Source organism: Chaetomium tenue, assembly GCF_020726465.1.
Source record: "Chaetomium tenue strain MPI-SDFR-AT-0079 chromosome Unknown F5144scaffold_7, whole genome shotgun sequence".
Taxonomy (NCBI): Eukaryota; Fungi; Ascomycota; class Sordariomycetes; order Sordariales; family Chaetomiaceae; genus Chaetomium; species Chaetomium tenue.
Window position 1 is genome coordinate 1,782,965 of NW_027117335.1, and position 20,105 is coordinate 1,803,069.

Here is a 20,105-nt window from a genome sequence, read left to right on the forward strand (position 1 = left end):
GGCGAGCAAGTGAGCGCCAGTTCAGTGAGGGGCGTGGGTGGGGCGGTGCCGTCAGCGCGGGCAGGGGAAGCTGTGCCGCCTTCGAGCTGCGGCTGTTGGTGGATGGCTTGTTTCCACCGACGGCTCCATCCGCCTTGCTTGCGACCGACGACTTGCATTGTATCTCGAAACCAACAACTGAACGGTGCTTGCAGCTTTCTGGACGGATACTTGACGATACAAACGACACTACCCCGCGATCAGACCTGTGGATTACACCTATCACCTTCCGTTATCGTTACCCAGAGACGAAGCTCCCAAGATGGTATGGTTCGCAGCTGTTGCATCGAACCGTTCTCACTCGAGATCCGGCTGATGCCTTGTCCGAGTCTTGCTAACGTCGTGGCAGTCTGCACAAAACTCAGCGGGCATTCAGACCCTCCTCGATGTACGGCCCCTTTCCACCTCGATTACGCGACGGTTACTCCAAATACCGGTGGGGAATTGGCATTGACTGACACGGAGTAGGCCGAGCGGGAGGCATCCAAGATTGTTCAGAAGGGTATGTCCACCGACAGTTAGCCATCCCCGTAGCAGCACTAACATGCATCTACCACAGCGCGAGAGTGTACGTCCCGACCCCCGACAGCCCGACCAACGACTGACACGATCCAGACCGCACCAAGCGAGTGAGGGAAGCACGCGACGAGGCCAAGAAGGAGATCGAGGCCTACCGCGCGGACAAGGAGGCCGAGTACAAGGGGTTTGAAGCACAGGTCTGTCGACCTCGCGAGGAGCCACGGTACCGAGGGGGCTGCTAACTGTTTGGTTACAGCACACGCAGGGAAACAAGGCGGCGGAGGAGGAGGCCAACAAGGAGGCCGACGAGAAGATCAGCGAGATCCAAGACGTCGGGAAGAAGCACCGCGACGAGATCATCAAGAACCTGCTTTCGGCTGTCTCGCACGCGCACCCTACCCCTGTTTCATGAAGGCTTGAATAGCGAGACGATGGGGGACTGACAAGGAGGAAGTGGGGCGTGCATGACGGGCTGCTTTATCGTACGGGCTCTGCGAATGGCGGGAAGGATTAGACAGCACTGGTTGTGGGAAACAATGTATGATGGCGACGCTGCAGCGGTCAGAGCATCATGAGCTCGAGTTAGGCCAGTGTCAACGGATTGGACCTTTAGAGCGTGACTTTTAAGGATCGTGAGAACGGCCGGTGACCATGGTATCTTGGTATCTAACTTGATTTACACTCCTTTATCATAACACTCCTGCCTCCGCCTTATTGAAGAAATTGAACGAGTGCCTTTAGCATCTCCTTCGTCTCGTTCCCTTCCTCCGACTCGACATCAATGCCATCAATCTGCTCCTGGATGGTCCCCCTAATATCCGCAAACGACTCATCCCTATCAGCCAAGAGCGCCTGAATATTTTTCCTCGCCCCGTCGTCTTCCGCAATGAGCCATGCCAGGATTACGTCGATCGTCTGGAGGCGGAAAAGGCCGGCGTCGAGACGGCGGGAGAACCACTCATCCGCCATTTCCTCTCTTTCCGCAGCGTTCATGCCTTTTCGTTCCTCCTTGATCCGTTCATCCACGCGGCCAATAACCGCGGCATAGTTTCGCCGTAATTGGACCAGCTTGGCCGTCTTCTCGTAGTCCTTCTCCACAAACTTGGCGAGCGCGCGGATCCGCTCCGCTGAGTCGGCTGGCAGCAACCGCAGCATTGAGGCAAATATACCCACCAAGTGTTCGGTCGTCTGGTTGTCGCGCGTCTTCATGAACATGGTGAAAGTCGTCTTGAGCCCGCCCGCATCTACAATCTTTTGACAGACGCTAGCCCCAGCCGGCCCACCCACTGCGTGGTCGAGTAGTCTCAACGCTGCTGGCTTGCTGAGCTTCCCGTCCTTGAGCATCATCAGGCACAGCTCCACGCCCTCGGCGTCCACGAACTTGGCCTTCCCCTCGGGCTCGTCCGCAATACTCGTCAGCGCCTCGAACAAGTTCTCCATGTACTCCTCCTCGTCCCCACCCTTCTCCGGATCCCGCTTCCGGTAGGCCGCCACAAGCTGTAGTATCTGGTCCACCGCATCCAACCCCGCCAGCCGCCTCCTATTCTTCGCCGAGCTCTGCACCAAAATCGCCAATATCTCCGCCGCATACTGTTTATTCTGCCCCACGGGCACCTCCTTCCTCCCTGCCCTCTCCAACAACCACTTCACCAACGCCTCCTCCTCCCCCACCACCTCAGCCGTCTCCAACCTCGAGCACAAATTCTCCACCACCCCCAGCGCGCGATACACCCCTTCACGATCCGTCTCCTGCGTCTCATCCAACCTCCCCAAATTACTCACCACCAACCCCAGCAAATCCGCCTCCACCAACGCGTCCACCAACGCCCCCCACTGCTCCTCCGTCGCGGCCACATCCTCATCCGTCAACTCCCCCACAATCTCCACCGCATCCAGCGCAATATCCGTATTCTCATGCGCCAGCAGCGACACCAAACTCCCCACGCACCCCAACCGCGCAAAAGCCGGATACAGCTCCGGGTGCTCGGACAAGATCGACAGCGCTTTAATCGCGCCATCCAGATCCGCCTCCGAGTCAATAAACCGTGTCGGGTCCGACTCGTAGCGCGCGCGCAGCTCGGCGTTGCGCGTGATTTTCTTTTCAAAGGCCAGCGCCGTCTTCTTCAGCCAGGTTTGGTCGATGGTTTCGTCTTCGGCATCGGCGGCGGCCGGGTTCGTGTCCATGTAGTCGAGGATCTCGCGCTCCGTGCGTGTGATGCCCCCGCCGAAAAAGCGCCCGTCGGCGTCGTCGCCGGGTTCGTCTTCATCGTCTTCGTTGTTGGGTGGGGCGGATGGGCCGTAGTCGTCTTCGTCGTCGGGGGGTGGAAGGGAGGGGCCAGCTTCGGTGTCGGGGTCGTTGTCGTCTTCGATGTGGGCGTGGCGAGAGGTGGAGGGGGTGACTTTGGCGGATTTGTAGACTTCGGCTAGTGGGGTTGCGTTAGTGAGATGTGTGGGAAGGGAGGGGATAGGAGAGGAGGGAGCAGACATACTTGGATCACGGACGGGATCGAGCTTGCGCTTGCTGGGGAGCCCAGATTTCTAGGAAATGTTAGATGGTTTGATGGATGACAATTGGATTGGTGCGGGTGCGTGCATACTTGGAAGAGTTCGTCTATGCTCGTCATGGTGGCGGACTCGTTATGGTGATGATGTCGGGTGGAGGTTTGGAGAGGCTGTTCAGCCTTGCAGCGATCTGGAATGGGTTTGGTTGGAGTTCTTTGGCAGCACAAAGTAAATCCACACTGTGTTGTGTCCAGCACCTGCCAAGCCATGCACAGTGTGGTGGGTCCGTTGCCCGACTCACACCTAAACATCACCCAAACTTGAAACATTCAACACCGAGAGCATTGTTGCACGCCGCTGTTTCGATATTCCTAGATCCTGAATTGCTTACTTGGGTTGATAATTCCCTTCTACCCGGCCTCACTCCACCTAAAACGAATCCCTAAAATGCCACCAACCGTTATCCTGGTTCGGCACGCGCAGGCCCTACACAACGTCGAAAATAAGTCCTCAAACTTGTCTTCTTCCTCCTTATCTTAGATCACCCTCACTAACATACACCACAAGACTACTCTCTACATGACCCGGTTCTCTCAGAACTTGGCCGACAGCAATGTGCCGAGCTAAAAGCCCACATCACACCTACGATACTCAAAGACCTCGACGTTGGGCTCATAATCGTCAGTCCCTCAATACGGACCATTGAGACGGCACTGCTCGCATTCGGCGACCTCATTGGCAAGGGGGTACCAATCGTCGCACATGCAGGTTGGCAAGGTAACTATGATTTGTTTATTCTTATCGAGTTGAAATTACTTCTGTCCATGATTAATACCCTGCTCCTTCCCTCCCAAACATCAATCCGAGTCCGCCAGAATTCCAACCAACCCCTGTTTAAACCGCTAACACCACCACCCCCACCCCCCCAGAAACCTCCCTCTCCCCCTGCGACACCGGCACCCCCCTCCCCACCCTGACCAAGCTCTTCCCCCAAATCGACTTTTCCACCGTCGACCCGCTCTACCCCGACAAGACCTCGCCCGCGGCCGCCCCCATCTATGGCTGCACACGCCCGGCCATCCTCGCACGCGGCCAGGCCGTCCTGCGCGACCTGCGCGCCCGTCCGGAGAAGGCGGTGGTGGTGGTGTCGCATTCGGGGTTTTTGAGGGTGGGGGTGACGGGAAGGTTTTTTATGAATGCGGATTTTAGGGTTGTTGAGTTTCTTGAGGGTGATGGTGAGGGGGGTGGTGGTGTGGGGTTGAGGTTGTGGGAGGGGATGGAGGCCGGGGGGATGGGTTGGAGTTGGGATCGGGTTGTGCCGTTGGGGGATGGGTTGCCGGAGGAAGATGGTGCTGTGGATGGTGCTGCTGCCGAGGTGGTGGATGGTGTTTGAGGGGTGTAGAGGTCGTTTAATCCCCTGGGAGGTGGTCTTTTGGGTCGGGTATGAAATGCTCCACTGGGTCGCGGCTCTTGTCCAGCCTCCGTTGTTCCGCCATCCATCGGTTGTGCTGCCTGACCATCGCCGCCCTTTCTCTGAGTGTCTCGTCTGTGGGCCTCGTGCCTCGTGTCACGGATTGGGCCGCATACATGCGGACCAGGGGAAGCGCCCAGAAGGCGCCCGGACCAATCATCAGGGTTAGGATGCACGGCGATCTGGATCGGTGCCAAGAAGGCCATATCCAGGGATAGAGAGGATATGGGCCATAGCAAGTACATCCACCACGGATATACTGTTGTGAAGGCATATCCATAGGAACCTGGATAGTATATAGTCACTCGTTCTAGAGAGCTCTGGGAGTTCTCCAGTTAGCAATCACAACTACAGTTCGCTACAAGCTCACAAGCCTACTGTTGAGACAAGTCTATTGTTGTGCACCCTTTGGCTGCACCGAACCTAAGCATCCTCGAGAGATTACCTTCAACGAAGCTGAACCCTAACAGGATAGAATCCTGGACAGGTTCGTCACACGGGGCTTTTGATGGGGGGTGAGTACTTCTTGTTTGACCCTGATTTACCTAGGTACCTAGGTAGGTAGGTACCTTACCTATTATGTATGTACAGTTAACCTGGAAGCCAAGCGCCACCCATAAAACACCATCGCCCCGATTGACGTTAGATTTAGGTGGATAGACATAGCATGGTGCCTTGAAAACGCTCGCCGAAGGCTCTTCATCTCCTGCGAAGGTCCATCGATGGCACCGTTCTCCCGGGTTTTACGACTATCGCGTGTCTCTTTTGAACATCAGAACTTGGAATTCCAATACAGGTTACCTAGGTAGGATATAGTCATCCCACGCACCTTGGTGTATACAGTCGACCATGGCCTTTTGCGTTTTCGGCCCGTACACGGCAAGGTTCATAACGGAGGTCACCGTTGCCACGGCATACGGGATCCAATCACCCCTCCGCATAAGTAAAGAAGAGACGCCATGTGGGGGAAAGGTTATGGCACTCAAAACAACCAGGATTGTCTGGCTCAAGAAGTAGATGGGGAAGATGCGTCTTTGGAGCGTGGTGAATGCGGACCGAGGAAGAGCGAGGAAGGCGATTTTGGTGTTGATGAAGGTTTGGAATAGTTCTGTACCAAGAAGTGTAGAATAAAAAAGGACGTGGAATGGGGCAAGGTTGCTGAACAACGCCGAAGCAACAGTGTTGAGGGTGTCGAGGATGGGCATGTTGACACTTGACAGCGAAAAGGGGTTGCTTGAGGGTTAGGGTCAGCCTGATATCCTCCCTGCAATCCAGAACGGAACGTAGGTGCTTACCTAGGTGGGCTTTATATTCCTAGGTCACTGCGAGTTGCCGAAGGATCTCGGCAATAGTTACCTTCTCGTCGCGCTCGCTTACTTCTTGGTTTGGCGAAGAGTGACGCGGCCATGTCAAAATGAGAAGAAACGCCGAGGCCTCTCGGGCTTTAGGGTTAATGGTTTATTTTGAGCCATGATTTCTAGGGTTGACAAATTTGGCGTGTTATCATCTCTGTATCCTATCCTGGATGGTTTGCAGCAGGATGATTTTGTTGCTGAGAAAGAAACGGCTCTAGCTTATGCCATGGACTATTAGATCGGGTTGGGATGTATCACGGATCATAAGGGATGCTGGTTCAACCCCTCAAGTCAGCGGAAGGCTATGTGTGACTCGACATGCAAAGTAAATGCAAGTCAAGGCAGTAGAAGAGGCCTGGAGAGCGAGGTGGTTAAAGGAACGGGACGGCAGAGCAATCACCAGGCCGGCGGACGACTTTGACCATCAGCGGGAGACGCTATTCCGGAACGAAACCCTAAGGAGGCATGACGGTCTCAGCAAGGCGAAAAGCTCACTGCTCATTCAAATCCGGACTGGAGCAATAGGCCTACGGGACTACTTGTTTACACGGGAAGTCCCGGAGGTTCTGACGCCTGCCTGCGAGTGTGGCGAGGGACGAGAGACTGCCGAACACCTGGTAGTGTGGTGTTTGGCCCCACCGTTGACTCGAAGATGGGAGAGAACTGGAATTCGGACACGACGGGACTTTTACTCAGTTCTACACGGTATCAATCCCACGACTGCACGGCTTGCGAGGAGGATCCTCGACTGGCTGATGGACTCGGGGAGGCTGCCGATGTACAGCTTGGCCAGGAGGCTCGAGCTGGAAACGGCGGCCTGAAGCGCCCCCGTTCGGAGGCCAGGAGGCCTCCTCTCTTTGTATACGTAGACTCACCAGAACGCATCGTTCCTTGATTGTTGGTAGGGGTTTTTCACCCGGCCCGGGAGGGCACGGTTTTCCTGTACACTAAATAGCAGAGGGTCCGGCACGCCCTAGGGCATAGCGGAGTATGAATAATAATAATAAGTAAATGCAAGAGACTAATACGACCCTACATGAGTAAAAGGGAAAACCAGGTTTCATGGCGGCTGCAGCGACTTCCTCAGAGGTGGTGATGGTGCAACGACGGCTGTTCGTGTGGTTCAGTAAGGTATCACATATTGTAGGCAACTGCATCACAACCTGGGCTAATTCAGGAGTCAAAATCCGAGGAGCGGTTGAGGATCCTAAGAGAACATAAGCTGTACAACACCCTAAAAAGTACCTATCTAGCTGGTATGAGGGCAGCTGGGGGGTGGGGGGGGGTGCCAGGTTTGCCCCGAAACCTCTCGTTGATGCATCGTGTTATCTGTTATTGGTCACATCACCCCAGAAATATTACTCTGTAGATGCGGCACTTTATTTCCACCCTTCTAGCAAATTCCATGGGGGCTTCCATAGAATGTTCCTCTGCCAAAACACTGGCTTTGTCGATCTCCACGATCGAGGACACCAAGTCTTGTAACAACTCCGGCCATTGGGCCGCATACTGGGATCAGTTGTTGGATATTTCCAATCTAGAATCACTGCAGATGAATACAGATTGGACCGGGGACTTGGATGCCTCAATAGGATGCCGAGGTTCCGAAATTACGTCAATGCTCCCAAAGATATGGGTTTGACGGAAGTTTGGTTGTTGTGTTTGTCCATGTGAGTGCCGACGAGCATGCCGTCGTACCGGTCCAACGCTACCTTATGGTGTACCTAGGTAATATAACCACGCCGTGACATGGTTCCCCCACAGGCTTTGCACCGGGCAGGCCGTCCGGTAAAATGCATAGGATTGGCGATCCATCAACGCTAGAGCTTTTGATAGGCCTGGGTAATGTTGTCAATATAAACCACCAGCATTCCACCGTAGGCCGGCACTTGAATTGCTCAGTTTCTAAAGATATCAATTTGACATAGTGGCGGCCTTTCGTTCGGGCATTTTAAAGAGTGCATGCGGCCCGGCTAGATCCGATCGCCATCTGTTCATTTTCTTCTCGTCTCGTTGACTCAACTGAGCTTGCTACTCTTGCCGTTTGGCTGTTTCTAGTTTTGTCGCAACAAATCGACCTACACGATGCTTCCTTTGCTGGGTTTGCTTTCGGTGCCCGCCGTTCAGGCGCAGTACAGCACCACCATGCTGCGGTTTGGATGCTCTGAGCTCAGCATCGACCGTATCGATCCGTACGTCACACATGTTTTGAGAGAAGGAGACGTGCATTCTACTAACACTGATTCCAAGCCTCGTTGAGCCCGGAAACGTACCGTCAGCCCACGTCCACCAGATTGTCGGCGGAGTAAGGCTACCTACTTGTCCGCCCTGTGCCTCTGCTGGTATTCGCAACTAAGTGTCGTAGAATGCCTTCAACGCCTCGATGCCCTCGACCGATATTTCCAAGCTGGCACAATGCACCAGCTGTACCTTCGATCAAGACCTGTCGAACTACTGGACCGCCAACGTTTACTATCGGGCCCGCAACGGCACCTTCAAGCGAGTCCCCCAGATGGTTAACGACGTCATCGGCGCAGCCAACGGCGGCATCACCGTGTACTACACTGCCCCAGGGCCCAAGACGGTTACTGCATTCAAGCCGGTACGGCCCCGCCCCTGATGGGAATCTGATACAACAGCACGCAGACGCTCACGAAACGGGTAGGGTTTCCGCATGTTCTCTGGCGACGTCTCCCGCAGAAAGCCTACCAACCTTGGGCGCGGCGTTCAGAGCTGCTTCCGCTGCTACACCGGCCCTAACTTTGGCGGTAACACCTACTCGCCATGCTTCGACCCGCAGCGCGACACCGAGAGTTTCCCGACGACGCCGTGCCCCGGCGGTATCCGGTCGAGCGTCATCTTCCCCATGTAGGTGGCCCCTGGAAAGGGGATCATGATGTCCTGGCGAATACATCACTGACGTTGTTTGCGGTACAGCTGCTGGGATGGCAAGAACCTTGACTCGCCAAACCACATTGACCACGTCGCCCATCCCACGAATGGCCCGGCTTCGTTCGCTATGGTCGATGGTAAATGCCCGGATACCCATCCGGTCAAGATCCCGCAGGTCCACTACGAGGTACGGAACCCCCAAGCCGCGAATGCGCATTGAAATTGATCTTGACACGCTGGCAGGTTGTTTGGGACACCACCAAGTTCAACAACAAGGCCGACTGGCCTGAGGATGGGTCGCAGCCGTTTGTGCTGTCCACCGGTGATCCGTATGTCCCCCTTCGATGTTTCACCATTACTCGAGTTCTCTAACCCCATTTAGTACCGGCTACGGCCAACACGGGGATTACGTCTTTGGCTGGAAAGACGACACCCTGCAACACGCCATGGACAACCGCTGCTTCGGCCCAACCTGCAACGGCTTGACCACCCAGGCCTTTGACAAGGCCAACGCGTGCACTGTCAAGCCTTCCGTTAAGGAGGACAACGATGGCTGTAAGTTCCCCCTGTCTAGGTAATATTACCGGAAGTCGCGGAAATATTGACTTGGTTGAACTTGTAGGGCTCACAGAGCTTCCGGGAGGTCACCAGGTTATGTAAGAAGCCGTGTATGAGTCAAGCTGTGTTGTGGGCAAGGTATAGTGAGGTAGTTGCGCGTTCCGACCGACTTTCTTTGTTATATGCCATGGCTCTGGCATGTAGAGAAATCGTATCTTTCCCTACCTACCTACATTGTTTTGTAGGTGCCTACGAGATATCTTTCGTTCCGGTGTCGCTACCTTATTTATTGCAAGAATGAAATACCTTAGACAATTCGTTACGGCTGCCCCTCACCGCCACTACCATAACGCCATGCTAAGTCTTTGAACAGCTCCAAATATCCAGTCCATATCATCTTTCTAGCGTGCTGAGACGCACAACATGACGCTTAGGGTTCTCTTCGCCGCACACACCGAGTCAGTCGGTGGCAAGAATAAGAATGTCACTGACGTCACCATGGGGATTTAAATGGGCGATTGTCCAACGCCCATCACGATGCTTTCTCGCATTCACCACTCTCGAGCCACACACTTTACCTACCTACCTAGTACTACCTACATGTACCTTACCCATCCATAACCACAACTGAGTAGCACCGCCAGCTCGGCGTCCAGGTTAGCAGAATGGCACGACAAAGTCTTTGCCTCAGTGCTCTGCCCCTCGAATTATTTGACATGGTCATGATGGAGCTCGATACGATCCGTGACCTCGCCAACTTCGTTTCTACCACGCGCTTCGCCTACCAGCGTTTTATAATACAACGACGCACCATTCTCTTTCGTGTCCTCGAAAATGAACTGGGCCCAGCATTGCCCGACGCTAGGTTCCTCCTCGTCTTCTCCGCTTCCAGTATCTCAGACCAGACAAGAGACGACAAATGCGAGAAATACTGGGACTGGATCCACGTCATGGGAGGCGTGTACCGGGGCATGCTGCCACAAAACGAGCTGCCCCCTAACATGAGAAACGACGCGCGAGCCGATCCGGGGCTCCCGCGCATCGACGAGCTGATCTCGCTCTGCCGCACTCTCCACCACGTCAACTTCCTCACCGACACGTACATCGCCACCCAACTCGGCTTCTTCTCCCTCGCCGGCGGAGACGGGACCCCGGCGACCGCACCCCCGTCGCGCCCCGAACGGCAGCGCATCATGCGAGCCTTCTACCGCCGCCAGATCGTCAGCAACGCGTGGGCACCAACCCGGCATTCGCTGCCGGGGCGCGACTGGGGCGGGGACTTCGTCGCCCTCCTGGAAACTCGCACCGACCCCGGCCGCCGCCTGGGCCTTCTGGCCTCCCTCGGCCCGTGGGAGTTGCAGCTGGTCGACCACGTCGACCATTTCATCATGCGCCTGGGCCGCGCCATCGTGCACCGCGCGGCCGAGGCGGCGGCTCAGGGGCGCGGGGACGAGATCGCGGCCGCTCATGTTAAATACCCCAACCTGGATTTAGCCTGCCTGGTGAGGTATCTCCGATTATATCCCGATGTTGCCGCGGCCGCGACCGATGACCTGCAGGCGGAGAGGGAACCGCCAGCGGGGGACGAGGACGAGTTTTCGGAGTTGGGGGAGTACCTGTACCCGTTCGAGGTGTGCTGGTATGAATGCCTATGGGAGGTGTTCGATTTGGAGACAGATAGGACGGTGCAGGAGTGGTTCTGGATAAGCGATGTTGTTGTGCGGGACCGCCTTGACCAGGTGCCATATGGCTGGTCGGATGCGATGGCGGGACGCTATGGTCCCTGCTACGGCCGCGGCCTCCACCGCGTCTCCCCCTGGCCTCCTCGGGTGGACTTCGGGGAGAGTGAGGAGCGTCATTTTTTTAGGATTGAGCTGTGGAGGCTCGCTGGATTTGCGCTGTGGGATCAGAAGAGGATTGAAGCGTTGAAGAAGTTGAAGAGGTTTGAGAATCTCAAAACCGGGTTTGTCACTTTTGACATGCCTGAGTGCACGGCGGCCAGTTGAGCTTCGCGTCAGATAATTCGGATAGCTCCTCGCGGCTCAGTGCTTCCCACTCTCTCCTGCCCTTTGCCCAACCCCAGGCTTTGGCCCAACACTCTTGAACACCCTGGTTTCCCCTGATGCCTCCAGTTATCTCCTCGCTAGGTATCTCTCAATAGGGCTTAATTTTTCACATTTCTACCCTACTCCATCGAGTGAGGCTGTGCCATTGCCATCACACGACGCAGAGAAGTTGTGGCTCAGGACGCGGACGTTTCTCGTTGGCTAGGGCCATCCAATCACAGTGAGGTGAAGATGCATATGCGCTGGACTGCTGGCATCACCAAGGCCTCCTGCAAGGCTTTTAGGTCCAACCGTGTCCAAGCCTTCCCAGCTGCTAACCCCACCTCCGACCCTTAGTTGCCCTGCCCAGCCCATTCATTTCCTGATTCTTCCTATCCGCTCGCAGCTCCGACCGGCTAGAGCCTGACTGCTCCCACGGCACTCATCCTCCAGACAGTGCCTACCCAATGTCCGTCGGTTTCGGCTTCTCTGTCGGTGATTTCCTCGCCGCCCTTAACCTCGTGAGCACTGTTATCGATGCCCTGCGCGACGCCTCCGCATCGGGTGCCGCCTACCGCGAGCTGCTTGCCGAGCTGTTTGCCCTCGAGACCGCCCTCCTGCATGTCAAGCGCCTCGACCTCGACGATGGGCAACGCACCGAGAAGATAGCGCTGCGGCAGGTTGCAGCGCAATGCCAACGTACCATCGACAAGTTCTGGGACAAGATGCAGAAATACCAACCGCATCTGCGGGATGGCGGTACAGGATCTCGCGTCAAGGACTCCTGGGTCAGAGTCAAGTGGGCGGTGTGCAGGAAGGACGACATGGAACAGTTCAAGGCGGATTTGAGGGGCCACACCGGATCGATCCAGCTTCTCCTGTTGGCCGTACAGATGGAGGCCACTAGGTTGGAGTCGAGGAGGCAGAGCGAGAGACAAAAGACACTGGCTGGCAGGATACAAGAGTCCTCTTTCCAGTGGCTCAGCAAGCTGTCTGTCATAACGGATGGTGTCAACCAGAGCGTGCAACAAGGAAAAGTGCTCCTCGACGCCACGGCAAAGATCGTTCAAACGAACCTGCGAGTATTCCAAATGATCTTCGATATCCACCAGTACATCCTCCAACTCCCAGCTCAGATCAACCGTCAACAGCCCGTCTACATGATCGATGCATTTGGGAAGTCATCGCCGTTCCATCTAGAATTCGTCCGGTCGGCAGAAGCATTTATGGCGATTCTGAAGGTGAACTTCAAGTCGAATGGGCCCCAAAAGATCGAGCGTGGCGAATTCGTGATAGAGGATGATGGCACAAAGCGAGATATCGACCTTTCCAGCGACTGGGAGACATGCTTCCTCTCCGGCCAACGCGTGTCGATGAGCATGGTATTCAAACGCGTCAGGAACCCGACAACGACCACCTGCCCCGGTTGTGGCACTGAACCCGGATCGGCCCCTGACCGAGAAGTGATGTGGTACGTACATACAAGCTCATCAACTTAGAATTCTTGAACCTCTAGGCTTACCCGGCCTTAGTGAGAAATGCGGGGTCATTTTTCGTCGGGTGAGGGAAGAATCCGACGAGATGCCGCCGCCAGTACACCCAATGGCGTTGCCGGAGAGGGTTCGATCCTGGGACCGCCAGCTGTTACCCGGAGCCGAACCACAACCTCTCGAGAGGCAGAGAGGGGCCGAGGAGGTTGGTGATGTCCGAGGATTCCGACGAGTACGACTGTTGGACTCGGGAACCCGCTGCAAGATTTACTGTTGGATGGCCCACGCATGGCGGGACCATGGAACGGGCTATGGGGAAGCAGGTCGTGTGACTCGTGTCGTCGGGGTGGGTTCATGACTCCCCAACGTCTGTTGCTAACCATTTTAAGGGAGCAAGAATCCGCTGACTTAACTCCGTATTGAACCCAAGCGTCATTTCAATATTAAGGTCTTATCAGGTGATAAACCGCATCGCTACTTAGTTCTGGATTGGGCGCCACGGAAGGCGACCCGGATACATCAAGGCGAGGGGCTACACCTCCTACCTAGGTATCTTGCCACGTCCGTAGCTAACCGGAAGCAAACTAGACACTTTTCTCATTTGGACCAGCGTACATAATGGCCGCGCCTGGGCACTCAGCTTCCAAAGCGCGGAGGGATGTATGGCAGTCTGGTATGTCTCCGTCGTCACACCACCGCCTCATTCTCAACGTTGCTTACCCTTGCCTACTCACCTAACACCCGCCAGGAGCAAATTGACATACGACATACCTGATCCGCAGCATCCCACACCGCCACCCCACACACCACCCGTCTCCAAACACACCAGACCTCCACCAGAGCACCATAATCTCGCCCCTGCTGCTCCCACTCCTGAATCCCTCCCCACCGACGTCCTCGCATCACTCACATCCACCCCGAGCAAACGCCACCTCCCCAACCAACTTCAATCCCCGCCCCATCGCCTCCTCTTACTTTATCAACCTCGGCGGCGGCGTTCTGCCCAGTGGACGACCCTACATGCCGACGCCAGATATCGGCGCACCCGCGCTGAGCGTGCGTCCAGCAGCATGGCGAATGGTATGTACGTGCCGTAGATCTTGGTGTTGCAGCACCGCTCGGGGGGGGGGGGGGGGGGAGTCATTGTAGTAGAGCGTGGCGAAGGGGCCTGCTTTTGCGGCGCTGAGGGGGAAGGAGTGGGTGATGAGGTTTGCTCCCGTGGGGTGGTGCCATGGTTTTGGTTGGTATTGATTGATGGTAATAAGGTGGGTTTAGATCAAGGGAAGGGGGGGGCATGGGAAAGGGACCGATGTACTGGGGGCTTTGGCGGAAGCTGCCGTTATTTGCGATGCCTACCTAGGTACCTAGCTTCGTACTGCGCCCCATCTGTAGTATTGGCCCTTGTGGTGACCTACCATGTTCAACCTCAATGTGGGCTGTTAGAATGGGTTGCAGCCGATCGCTGTTGTATTCGCTGCTGGCTGCTTGGTGTGTTTCATCGACCATTAGAGGAGGCCTCTAGCGGGGAGGGTGGTTGTACCAGACGAGAATGGCATTGGAGGGGATGCTCTCCCTCTTTGGCAAAGTTGGAAATCAGGCCTACGCTGCCATAAGGCGGCCGGCCCTGGCTTGCCTCGGTATTGGTCAATTTCTGGCTCTTGAACGGTGGGATTGACCCGAACTCGTGGGCGTCTCGTACTGTTCTGATATAGACGTGATTGTTTAGCGACAGGTTACCAACTGCTCTTCCAAAGTAGGTGGTACTTTCAACAACATACCTGTCTTGACCAGCTTCCTTAACTGGCATGCTGCTGGACAGTGGACTTACAGCTGCAAGGAGGACGGTAAATCCGTTCGGAGAGACGCATATATCACGGTGCAATCAAATGACGAGTCGCAAATTGTAGTTGAGGTTGGTGTCCTCGTCTCTCAGGAGCCCACCTATCTAGGACACCTACCAACCCGGGGGCCTGGGCGTCCTTACATGTAGGCTCTTTGACAATAGGTACATTTACGGATAATGACTTTGGCATCTCTACATCCTAGGGAATCATGCAGAGGGATCTACGGCGCTGAAAGACACCAGCTGGGCGGGGAAACTAAGGTAGGTAGGTAGCCACTCGAAGTTAGGTAGTTTTGAAGTTATTTGTTAGGCGCGATAGGCGGGAGTGTCTACGCTCGCAATGCGTTTCCACTATAATGTGCTTGCGATCCACGACTCAGAACCCAACCACCCCACGAAGGGGCAGATAATGTCGAAATCCTCGTGCAGGTGTTGATCAAATCTTCGGCTATAGGAATGAAACGAAAGCCCCCCAGGAACTTCAAGAAACCGTGTTCACACGGCAAATAACGCGGATGCCGCTGGTGCCGCTGGTACCGCTGGTGCCGCTGGTGGCGTTGGCGGTGTGGATGCGGCTCATGTCACTGTACATAACAATATGGTTCGGTATTGGTGGCGGCTCCTACGGTACTCCACAGTGGCGCCATGCAACCGGGTTTCGAGTCCAGCTGAGTGATATACACGTTGGGCAACGCGGGGATGGATAGCTGCCTAAGTACCTATAGACCACAGAGGTTGATTGAGCGCGTGTTTTATTACAGAGGTTGAGTTTCCCAATGAACCTTGAATTCAGCGCGGTTTAAAGAAAGAGTATGAGTGACAAGATGAGTAACGCATACCACCATTCACTACACGTAAATCTCACGATGTTGCTGGCCGTAGATGTGGGCCAGAAGGAGTGGCGGCTAAGAACACAAGGTACCACGGTCTTATGCACTTGAGGGAGCACGGCTCCGCCTTGCAGCCATCATGGAACGCGAGACGCATGTTGGGTTGCGTCGGGGGCGCTGGAAGGGACGAAAGTCCCGTAGGAGGCTACAGATTGATGGAAAAGCACGCCACATTGGATACATGTACCTAGACAACGTGGTTGAACAATTGCGATGATGCACACCGCCAGACTGGGGCGTAAATCAGAACATGGCCGTGATGTGGCCTCCTATTGGGCTGCAATCGCTGGCGTGATTATTACCTAGGTACCTACCAAAGGACCCTTAACCGTTTGGCATATAATACTGGGTGGTGAGGTCCTCTTCGATTCCCCCATTGAATTCATGCTGACCAGTTATCTCTCTCTCACAACCCGACAAGTTCTCATCATAGCACCACACCAACTCAAAATGGCCCCGATCCTCAACCGCAGTAACCTAGCAGCCGTTTCCTTCGCCGACGGCAACGGCGACCACTTCCGGGTCTACTACCAGGATGCCGAGGGCTACATTAGGGAGACATTTTACGACAGCCACAATGGCTGGGCTCAGAGAGATGACGACTTCGTCGGAAAGGGCAAGCTTAACACTGGCATCGCCGCCATCACATGGGACGAGGGAACGGAGGTATGGGTTCTTTCCCCTTTCATTGACAGACAAGGCGGGCAGGCGGATCGAAACCTGTCTCCATGCCGCCCATGTTGATTACCTTTTTGTACACTAACGATTTTATCACCGGTTGCCCGTGCATAGATCCGCGTCTATTACCTCTCCGAGGACAGCCACCTTGTCGAGGTAATCATCGACCCATATCCTTACCCTCTACTCCAACCGCTGATACACAATCACTCATAGCGCTGCTACTCGGGCGGTGCCGCGGGCGAGTGGTTCGACGGCGCCCTGACACAGGCCCAGTTCCAGGCGGCCCCCTACTCACAGGTCGCCGCTGTGCCCTTCAGCCTCGACAACTCCGACATCCGTGTCTATTACCAGGACAGCGAGAATAACGTGGTCGAGGCCGTGCTAGACCCCGGGTCCGAGACCTGGGGCGCGGGCGTCCTCGACCTGCCGACCGCCATCCCGGGCACGAGCATCTCAGCCGTGTCGTCCGTCAACCGCCCGGACCAGCGGGTTTGGGTGTACTACCAGCTGGCCAACACCCAGCCTGTCGAGTACGTGCTGCAGCCGCACCATGGCTGGGTGGTCGGTAAGTCAAATGTGGAGCGGGTGTTGTGGCCCGCAGTGTCGCCACAAAACCGGCGTCCTCTCTTCCTTTTCTTCCCTTCCTTTCTCCCACCCCAAGTCCCAGAGGCCTCGCGTTTCTGACGACATTTCAAATCCCAGGCGGCTATGAGCCCAGCGGTACGTTCGCCCCAGGCGCCTCCATCTCAGCCGTCCACTGGGGTGATTACAACATCAACGTCTTCGCCGTCAGCGACCAAAACACGCTCGTCAGGACGGCCTGGGCCAAGGACACGTCATGGAAGAGAACGGAGGAGCTCCAGCACGTCATCACTGGCGCGCCCATCGCCTCGCTCCACGTCCCCTCCACGGATGACTGGATCCGCGCCTACACCCAGCCGTCCGGCCAGCTGATCAGCGAGCTTGGTTCCGACGACGCCGGTGACTCGTTTGTGACGATGCAATCTACAATCCCCGTTGACCATTGATTGTAAGATGAATTATTCAGAGTGAGGGTCGGAAAGTTGGGCGTTGACAAGGGCACGTTTTTACCAGGCTCTTACTGTCCACTTTCACTTGTCAATAGCGGTGGGAGGAATGATGCGCTTTAGGGTTACTTCCGCTCGCAGAGGGGGGATTCGATTGATATTCCTTCAGAAGTGTCATACTGAAACGCCGCTGTCAATGTGACCTGGATGGTCATATATTACTCTGTTCCCATCTCCTCACCAGTAGGGGGCCAGGATCGCCACCTAATGCTCCATGGTTCCCTCTGACAAATACCCGCTGACAGCCTACCCATGGTATCTTCAAAAGGTCGATGATGGAGTCATAAGGTTTGAACAGTACAAAGATGCAGCTTACTGCGGATCAATTGCAGGGCAAAAGGAGGCAGAGAATGATTATACCGCACCTGGTCCTGGAAGAACATGAGGAAGAGGGCAGAGATACCAAGAAAGAATAGGTTGAAAGGGGGGTCTTCTTTGTTAGTTTCTAGATAGATAGATTCGATGCCTCTCACTACCTAACCAAGTGCGGAGACCGGCGGAAGATTTGCCAGCACGATTTCGTTCCGAATCTTCCCAGACATCCCCGGAGTTGCAGAGCCAGCTGCTTGCTTGACTTCGATCAATGGGACGGTAAAGGCCCAAGCTGCCAGCACACAGCGAATGATAACCGTACAATCAGAAAGTGGTATAAAGCTTTTGGCCTTGATGTTTCCGATGACATCTTCCATGGCCTTTCCCAGATCTTGCGCCGCCACGCTCCCGGAAATGGGCCTGTTGTTCGACGGATCCCTATGAAGTTCGACCGCGGCTTCATAGACGGTTTGTATGTGAGAAGCAGTAGCCTCGAAGATGTCTCGCTCGTTTACGCCATGTGTCTCTCTGCCGAGGGTATCGAGATGGGCTTCTGTGTTGCCCCTGGGTTGCCCCACAGCCAGTGCCGCGACTCTCTCAAGTAGGTTGGAATATCGTGCAAAGATGGCCGAAGCATCTGTCGGGTTGCTGTTCTCAGAGGGGAATGTGTAGTTGACGAAGGCATGGCCACTAGCATGAGATCTTTCCTGTACATTTTCTCCGAATAAAGCTGCATCCTTCTCCAGTCTGTGAAGATCATCGACGAGGAGCTCGAGATTCTCGACGCATCCACTTAGGTTCGATCCTCCAACCGTGAACTTCGTGGCCGAGACGATATTGGGACTCGCCTGCGGCACCAGTCCGCCGAAAGCAATTTCTGTCACGGCACGAGACCACTTCCCTGCCAATCTGCGGTCTGCATGTAGTATGAAACCAGCCTCATACTTTTGTTGGTTCGGTACAGAACTGGAACTGCCGGTGGCGGCAGGATCCTCGGTCCCGTAGAAAGCATCAATCAGCTTGTCGCCAGGGAGACGACGTAGAAACTCCAGTGAGTCCCCACCGAATGCCCGTTTGTCGATCACGTGGCTACCAGCCTTGAGCGCGTCTAGCACCTCGTCGGTCAGGTATACAGAAAGGATCCAGGATTGAGCTTTTGCAAATGGAACGCTCCCGCACGCAAGGTGCTTAGCCATCAGCGTGGTGTAGCCGCTTCCCATCGATGGTGCGTGCCGTGCAAGCCGCGACCCCTGAACAATGTTGACCGACCAGGCAGCATCGGCATGGTTAATGTCGACAGACAGTCCGAACCCGCCGACTCCAGAAACGTATCGGTAGCTCTCAAGCTTAGGGAGGGCGACCCCCATGATGATGATGAGCGCTGCGAGTTCCTCTCTCGTCACGCTGATGCAGGCCTTGTCCCGTACAATCAACGTTGATGTCAGCCGAGAAAGTCCTCGTTTCCCGCTCCGCCGTGGTGGGACAGGGGCGGTAGCAGATTGCTGGTTTGGAAGACTCGGATGTTGGTTTTGGCCCGCAGGGGGCTCCAGCGGTCGTTGTAGATTGAGCAGCTTCCTGGGTGTGGACCGATAGGCACTTTGACGGGCCTTCCACAAGCCCGAGACGTGGTGCTCCTGATGATGGTTTCCTTCAATACGTTCAAGGAATGTCGGAACAGGCTCCTCCTCGCCCTTCCAGTCCTTTTCCAGGACCCCGGCACTGCACGCGATGGAAGTCATGATGGACTCGTACAGCTTGACCCATGTTTCCTTGGGGTGGTTCTCAATCATGAGATCCAACGCACTACTTGTCCAGCCACCCCTGTCCCCGACTTCGATCAGTCCGGCAACCGTAGGCAACTGGAGCGTCTCCGTTGTGCCCCCCCAAAGCGAACTCCATCGCGAGACGCCTTTGGCACGAAAACAGCCCAATACCGAGTCCTCGGACGTAAACCACCGCTCGTCAGCAGCTTGAACACGCCGGACCCGTTCGATCAGGAGGGCGACAACAGCCAGACCGATGGCCAGAAGACCAACAAAAGTCCCAACGGTTTGTGCCCACGCCAATCTCAAGCTAAGATTGTCATCGTCCGCCATTTGGATCCAGTCGTTTTATGATCAGATAAACGGGGTTTCCAAGTTCCAAGGCAGTAGAAGGCGGGATGAAAGCGTACGGCGGTAAACGTGAGACTATAGAATAGAACAGAGATTCTTAATGAGAAAGAGGGGTAAAGGTATCTCTAGCGATCTGCAACTTATCAAGCCAATTTGAGTCGCAAGGCTCTCACCATGACACCATCGAGAACAATGTCATCGTGTCTTAGCTCCGGCAAAGCGTGCCGCGGCTGGCCCAATCGCTACCCGGACTTATGCAGCCACTGCAGTAGTTGCATGCAATATTTCAGCTGGCCCCTAAAAGCG

The 20,105-nt window shown here is 55.3% G+C and overlaps 9 protein-coding genes across 9 annotated transcripts; 6 read left to right on the forward strand and 3 right to left on the reverse strand.

The window, feature by feature from the left end:
• The first annotated feature begins 87 nt into the window (after nt 1-87).
• On the forward strand, nt 88-1,255 carry F5144DRAFT_586575 (H+-ATPase G subunit-domain-containing protein). Its single transcript, XM_066789771.1, has 6 exons — nt 88-304; nt 389-427; nt 508-541; nt 599-607; nt 655-755; nt 815-1,255. Exons 1-6 carry the CDS (start codon nt 302-304, stop codon nt 968-970), a joined length of 342 nt encoding a protein of 113 aa, XP_066639043.1. The 5' UTR covers nt 88-301; the 3' UTR covers nt 971-1,255.
• Nucleotides 1,256-3,258, reverse strand: F5144DRAFT_541628 (Catenin-beta-like protein). Its single transcript, XM_066787175.1, has 3 exons — nt 3,156-3,258; nt 3,048-3,096; nt 1,256-2,981 (listed from the first exon to the last, which is right to left on the reverse strand). The coding sequence occupies exons 1-3, from the start codon at nt 3,180-3,182 to the stop codon at nt 1,270-1,272; spliced, it is 1,788 nt and encodes a 595-aa protein (XP_066639044.1). The 5' UTR covers nt 3,183-3,258; the 3' UTR covers nt 1,256-1,269.
• Nucleotides 3,259-3,332: 74 nt separating this feature from the next.
• F5144DRAFT_586580 (histidine phosphatase superfamily) lies at nt 3,333-4,891 on the forward strand. Its single transcript, XM_066789772.1, has 3 exons — nt 3,333-3,562; nt 3,625-3,841; nt 3,994-4,891. The coding sequence occupies exons 1-3, from the start codon at nt 3,508-3,510 to the stop codon at nt 4,451-4,453; spliced, it is 732 nt and encodes a 243-aa protein (XP_066639045.1). The 5' UTR covers nt 3,333-3,507; the 3' UTR covers nt 4,454-4,891.
• Nucleotides 4,892-5,031: 140 nt separating this feature from the next.
• On the reverse strand, nt 5,032-5,790 carry F5144DRAFT_586582 (uncharacterized protein). The gene is made up of 2 exons (XM_066789773.1): nt 5,361-5,790; nt 5,032-5,293 (listed from the first exon to the last, which is right to left on the reverse strand). Exons 1-2 carry the CDS (start codon nt 5,734-5,736, stop codon nt 5,109-5,111), a joined length of 561 nt encoding a protein of 186 aa, XP_066639046.1. The 5' UTR covers nt 5,737-5,790; the 3' UTR covers nt 5,032-5,108.
• A 2,181-nt stretch (nt 5,791-7,971) lies between these two features.
• Nucleotides 7,972-9,438, forward strand: F5144DRAFT_499481 (uncharacterized protein; the record flags this gene model as incomplete). Its single annotated transcript, XM_066786329.1, has 8 exons — nt 7,972-8,078; nt 8,137-8,191; nt 8,252-8,488; nt 8,552-8,754; nt 8,824-8,965; nt 9,022-9,107; nt 9,161-9,333; nt 9,401-9,438. 8 exons carry the CDS (start codon nt 7,972-7,974, stop codon nt 9,436-9,438), a joined length of 1,041 nt encoding a protein of 346 aa, XP_066639047.1.
• Nucleotides 9,439-9,880: 442 nt separating this feature from the next.
• Nucleotides 9,881-11,607, forward strand: F5144DRAFT_520579 (uncharacterized protein). The gene has a single exon (XM_066786702.1). The coding sequence runs from the start codon at nt 10,002-10,004 to the stop codon at nt 11,340-11,342; it is 1,341 nt and encodes a 446-aa protein (XP_066639048.1). The 5' UTR covers nt 9,881-10,001; the 3' UTR covers nt 11,343-11,607.
• A 37-nt stretch (nt 11,608-11,644) lies between these two features.
• Nucleotides 11,645-13,349, forward strand: F5144DRAFT_393368 (uncharacterized protein). Its single transcript, XM_066784736.1, has 2 exons — nt 11,645-12,852; nt 12,914-13,349. Exons 1-2 carry the CDS (start codon nt 11,849-11,851, stop codon nt 13,227-13,229), a joined length of 1,320 nt encoding a protein of 439 aa, XP_066639049.1. The 5' UTR covers nt 11,645-11,848; the 3' UTR covers nt 13,230-13,349.
• A 2,705-nt stretch (nt 13,350-16,054) lies between these two features.
• Nucleotides 16,055-17,313, forward strand: F5144DRAFT_551927 (uncharacterized protein; the record flags this gene model as incomplete). Its single annotated transcript, XM_066787715.1, has 4 exons — nt 16,055-16,270; nt 16,397-16,438; nt 16,499-16,850; nt 16,988-17,313. 4 exons carry the CDS (start codon nt 16,055-16,057, stop codon nt 17,311-17,313), a joined length of 936 nt encoding a protein of 311 aa, XP_066639050.1.
• Nucleotides 17,314-17,811: 498 nt separating this feature from the next.
• F5144DRAFT_541638 (uncharacterized protein) lies at nt 17,812-19,830 on the reverse strand (the record flags this gene model as incomplete). The annotated part of the gene is made up of 2 exons (XM_066787176.1): nt 18,505-19,830; nt 17,812-17,977 (listed from the first exon to the last, which is right to left on the reverse strand). The coding sequence occupies exons 1-2, from the start codon at nt 19,779-19,781 to the stop codon at nt 17,812-17,814; spliced, it is 1,443 nt and encodes a 480-aa protein (XP_066639051.1). The 5' UTR covers nt 19,782-19,830.
• Nucleotides 19,831-20,105: the final 275 nt, after the last annotated feature.

Coding starts and splice junctions, on each gene's coding strand:
- F5144DRAFT_541628 (XM_066787175.1), bottom strand. CDS start 3,182: ATGACGAGCATAGACGAACTCTTCCAA. Junction 3,097..3,155: donor GCATAGACGAACTCTTCCAA/GTATGCACGCAC, acceptor AACATTTCCTAG/AAATCTGGGCTCCCCAGCAA. Junction 2,982..3,047: donor CGATCCCGTCCGTGATCCAA/GTATGTCTGCTC, acceptor CAACCCCACTAG/CCGAAGTCTACAAATCCGCC.
- F5144DRAFT_520579 (XM_066786702.1), top strand. CDS start 10,002: ATGGCACGACAAAGTCTTTGCCTCAGTGCTCTGCCCCTCGAATTATTT.
- F5144DRAFT_586580 (XM_066789772.1), top strand. CDS start 3,508: ATGCCACCAACCGTTATCCTGGTTCGGCACGCGCAGGCCCTACACAAC. Junction 3,563..3,624: donor GGCCCTACACAACGTCGAAA/ATAAGTCCTCAA, acceptor AACATACACCAC/AAGACTACTCTCTACATGAC. Junction 3,842..3,993: donor CATGCAGGTTGGCAAGGTAA/CTATGATTTGTT, acceptor CCCCCCAGAAAC/CTCCCTCTCCCCCTGCGACA.
- F5144DRAFT_586582 (XM_066789773.1), bottom strand. CDS start 5,736: ATGCCCATCCTCGACACCCTCAACACTGTTGCTTCGGCGTTGTTCAGC. Junction 5,294..5,360: donor GGTCGACTGTATACACCAAG/GTGCGTGGGATG, acceptor GATGTTCAAAAG/AGACACGCGATAGTCGTAAA.
- F5144DRAFT_393368 (XM_066784736.1), top strand. CDS start 11,849: ATGTCCGTCGGTTTCGGCTTCTCTGTCGGTGATTTCCTCGCCGCCCTT. Junction 12,853..12,913: donor CCTGACCGAGAAGTGATGTG/GTACGTACATAC, acceptor ACCCGGCCTTAG/TGAGAAATGCGGGGTCATTT.
- F5144DRAFT_586575 (XM_066789771.1), top strand. Junction 428..507: donor GCATTCAGACCCTCCTCGAT/GTACGGCCCCTT, acceptor GACACGGAGTAG/GCCGAGCGGGAGGCATCCAA. Junction 756..814: donor ACAAGGGGTTTGAAGCACAG/GTCTGTCGACCT, acceptor GTTTGGTTACAG/CACACGCAGGGAAACAAGGC.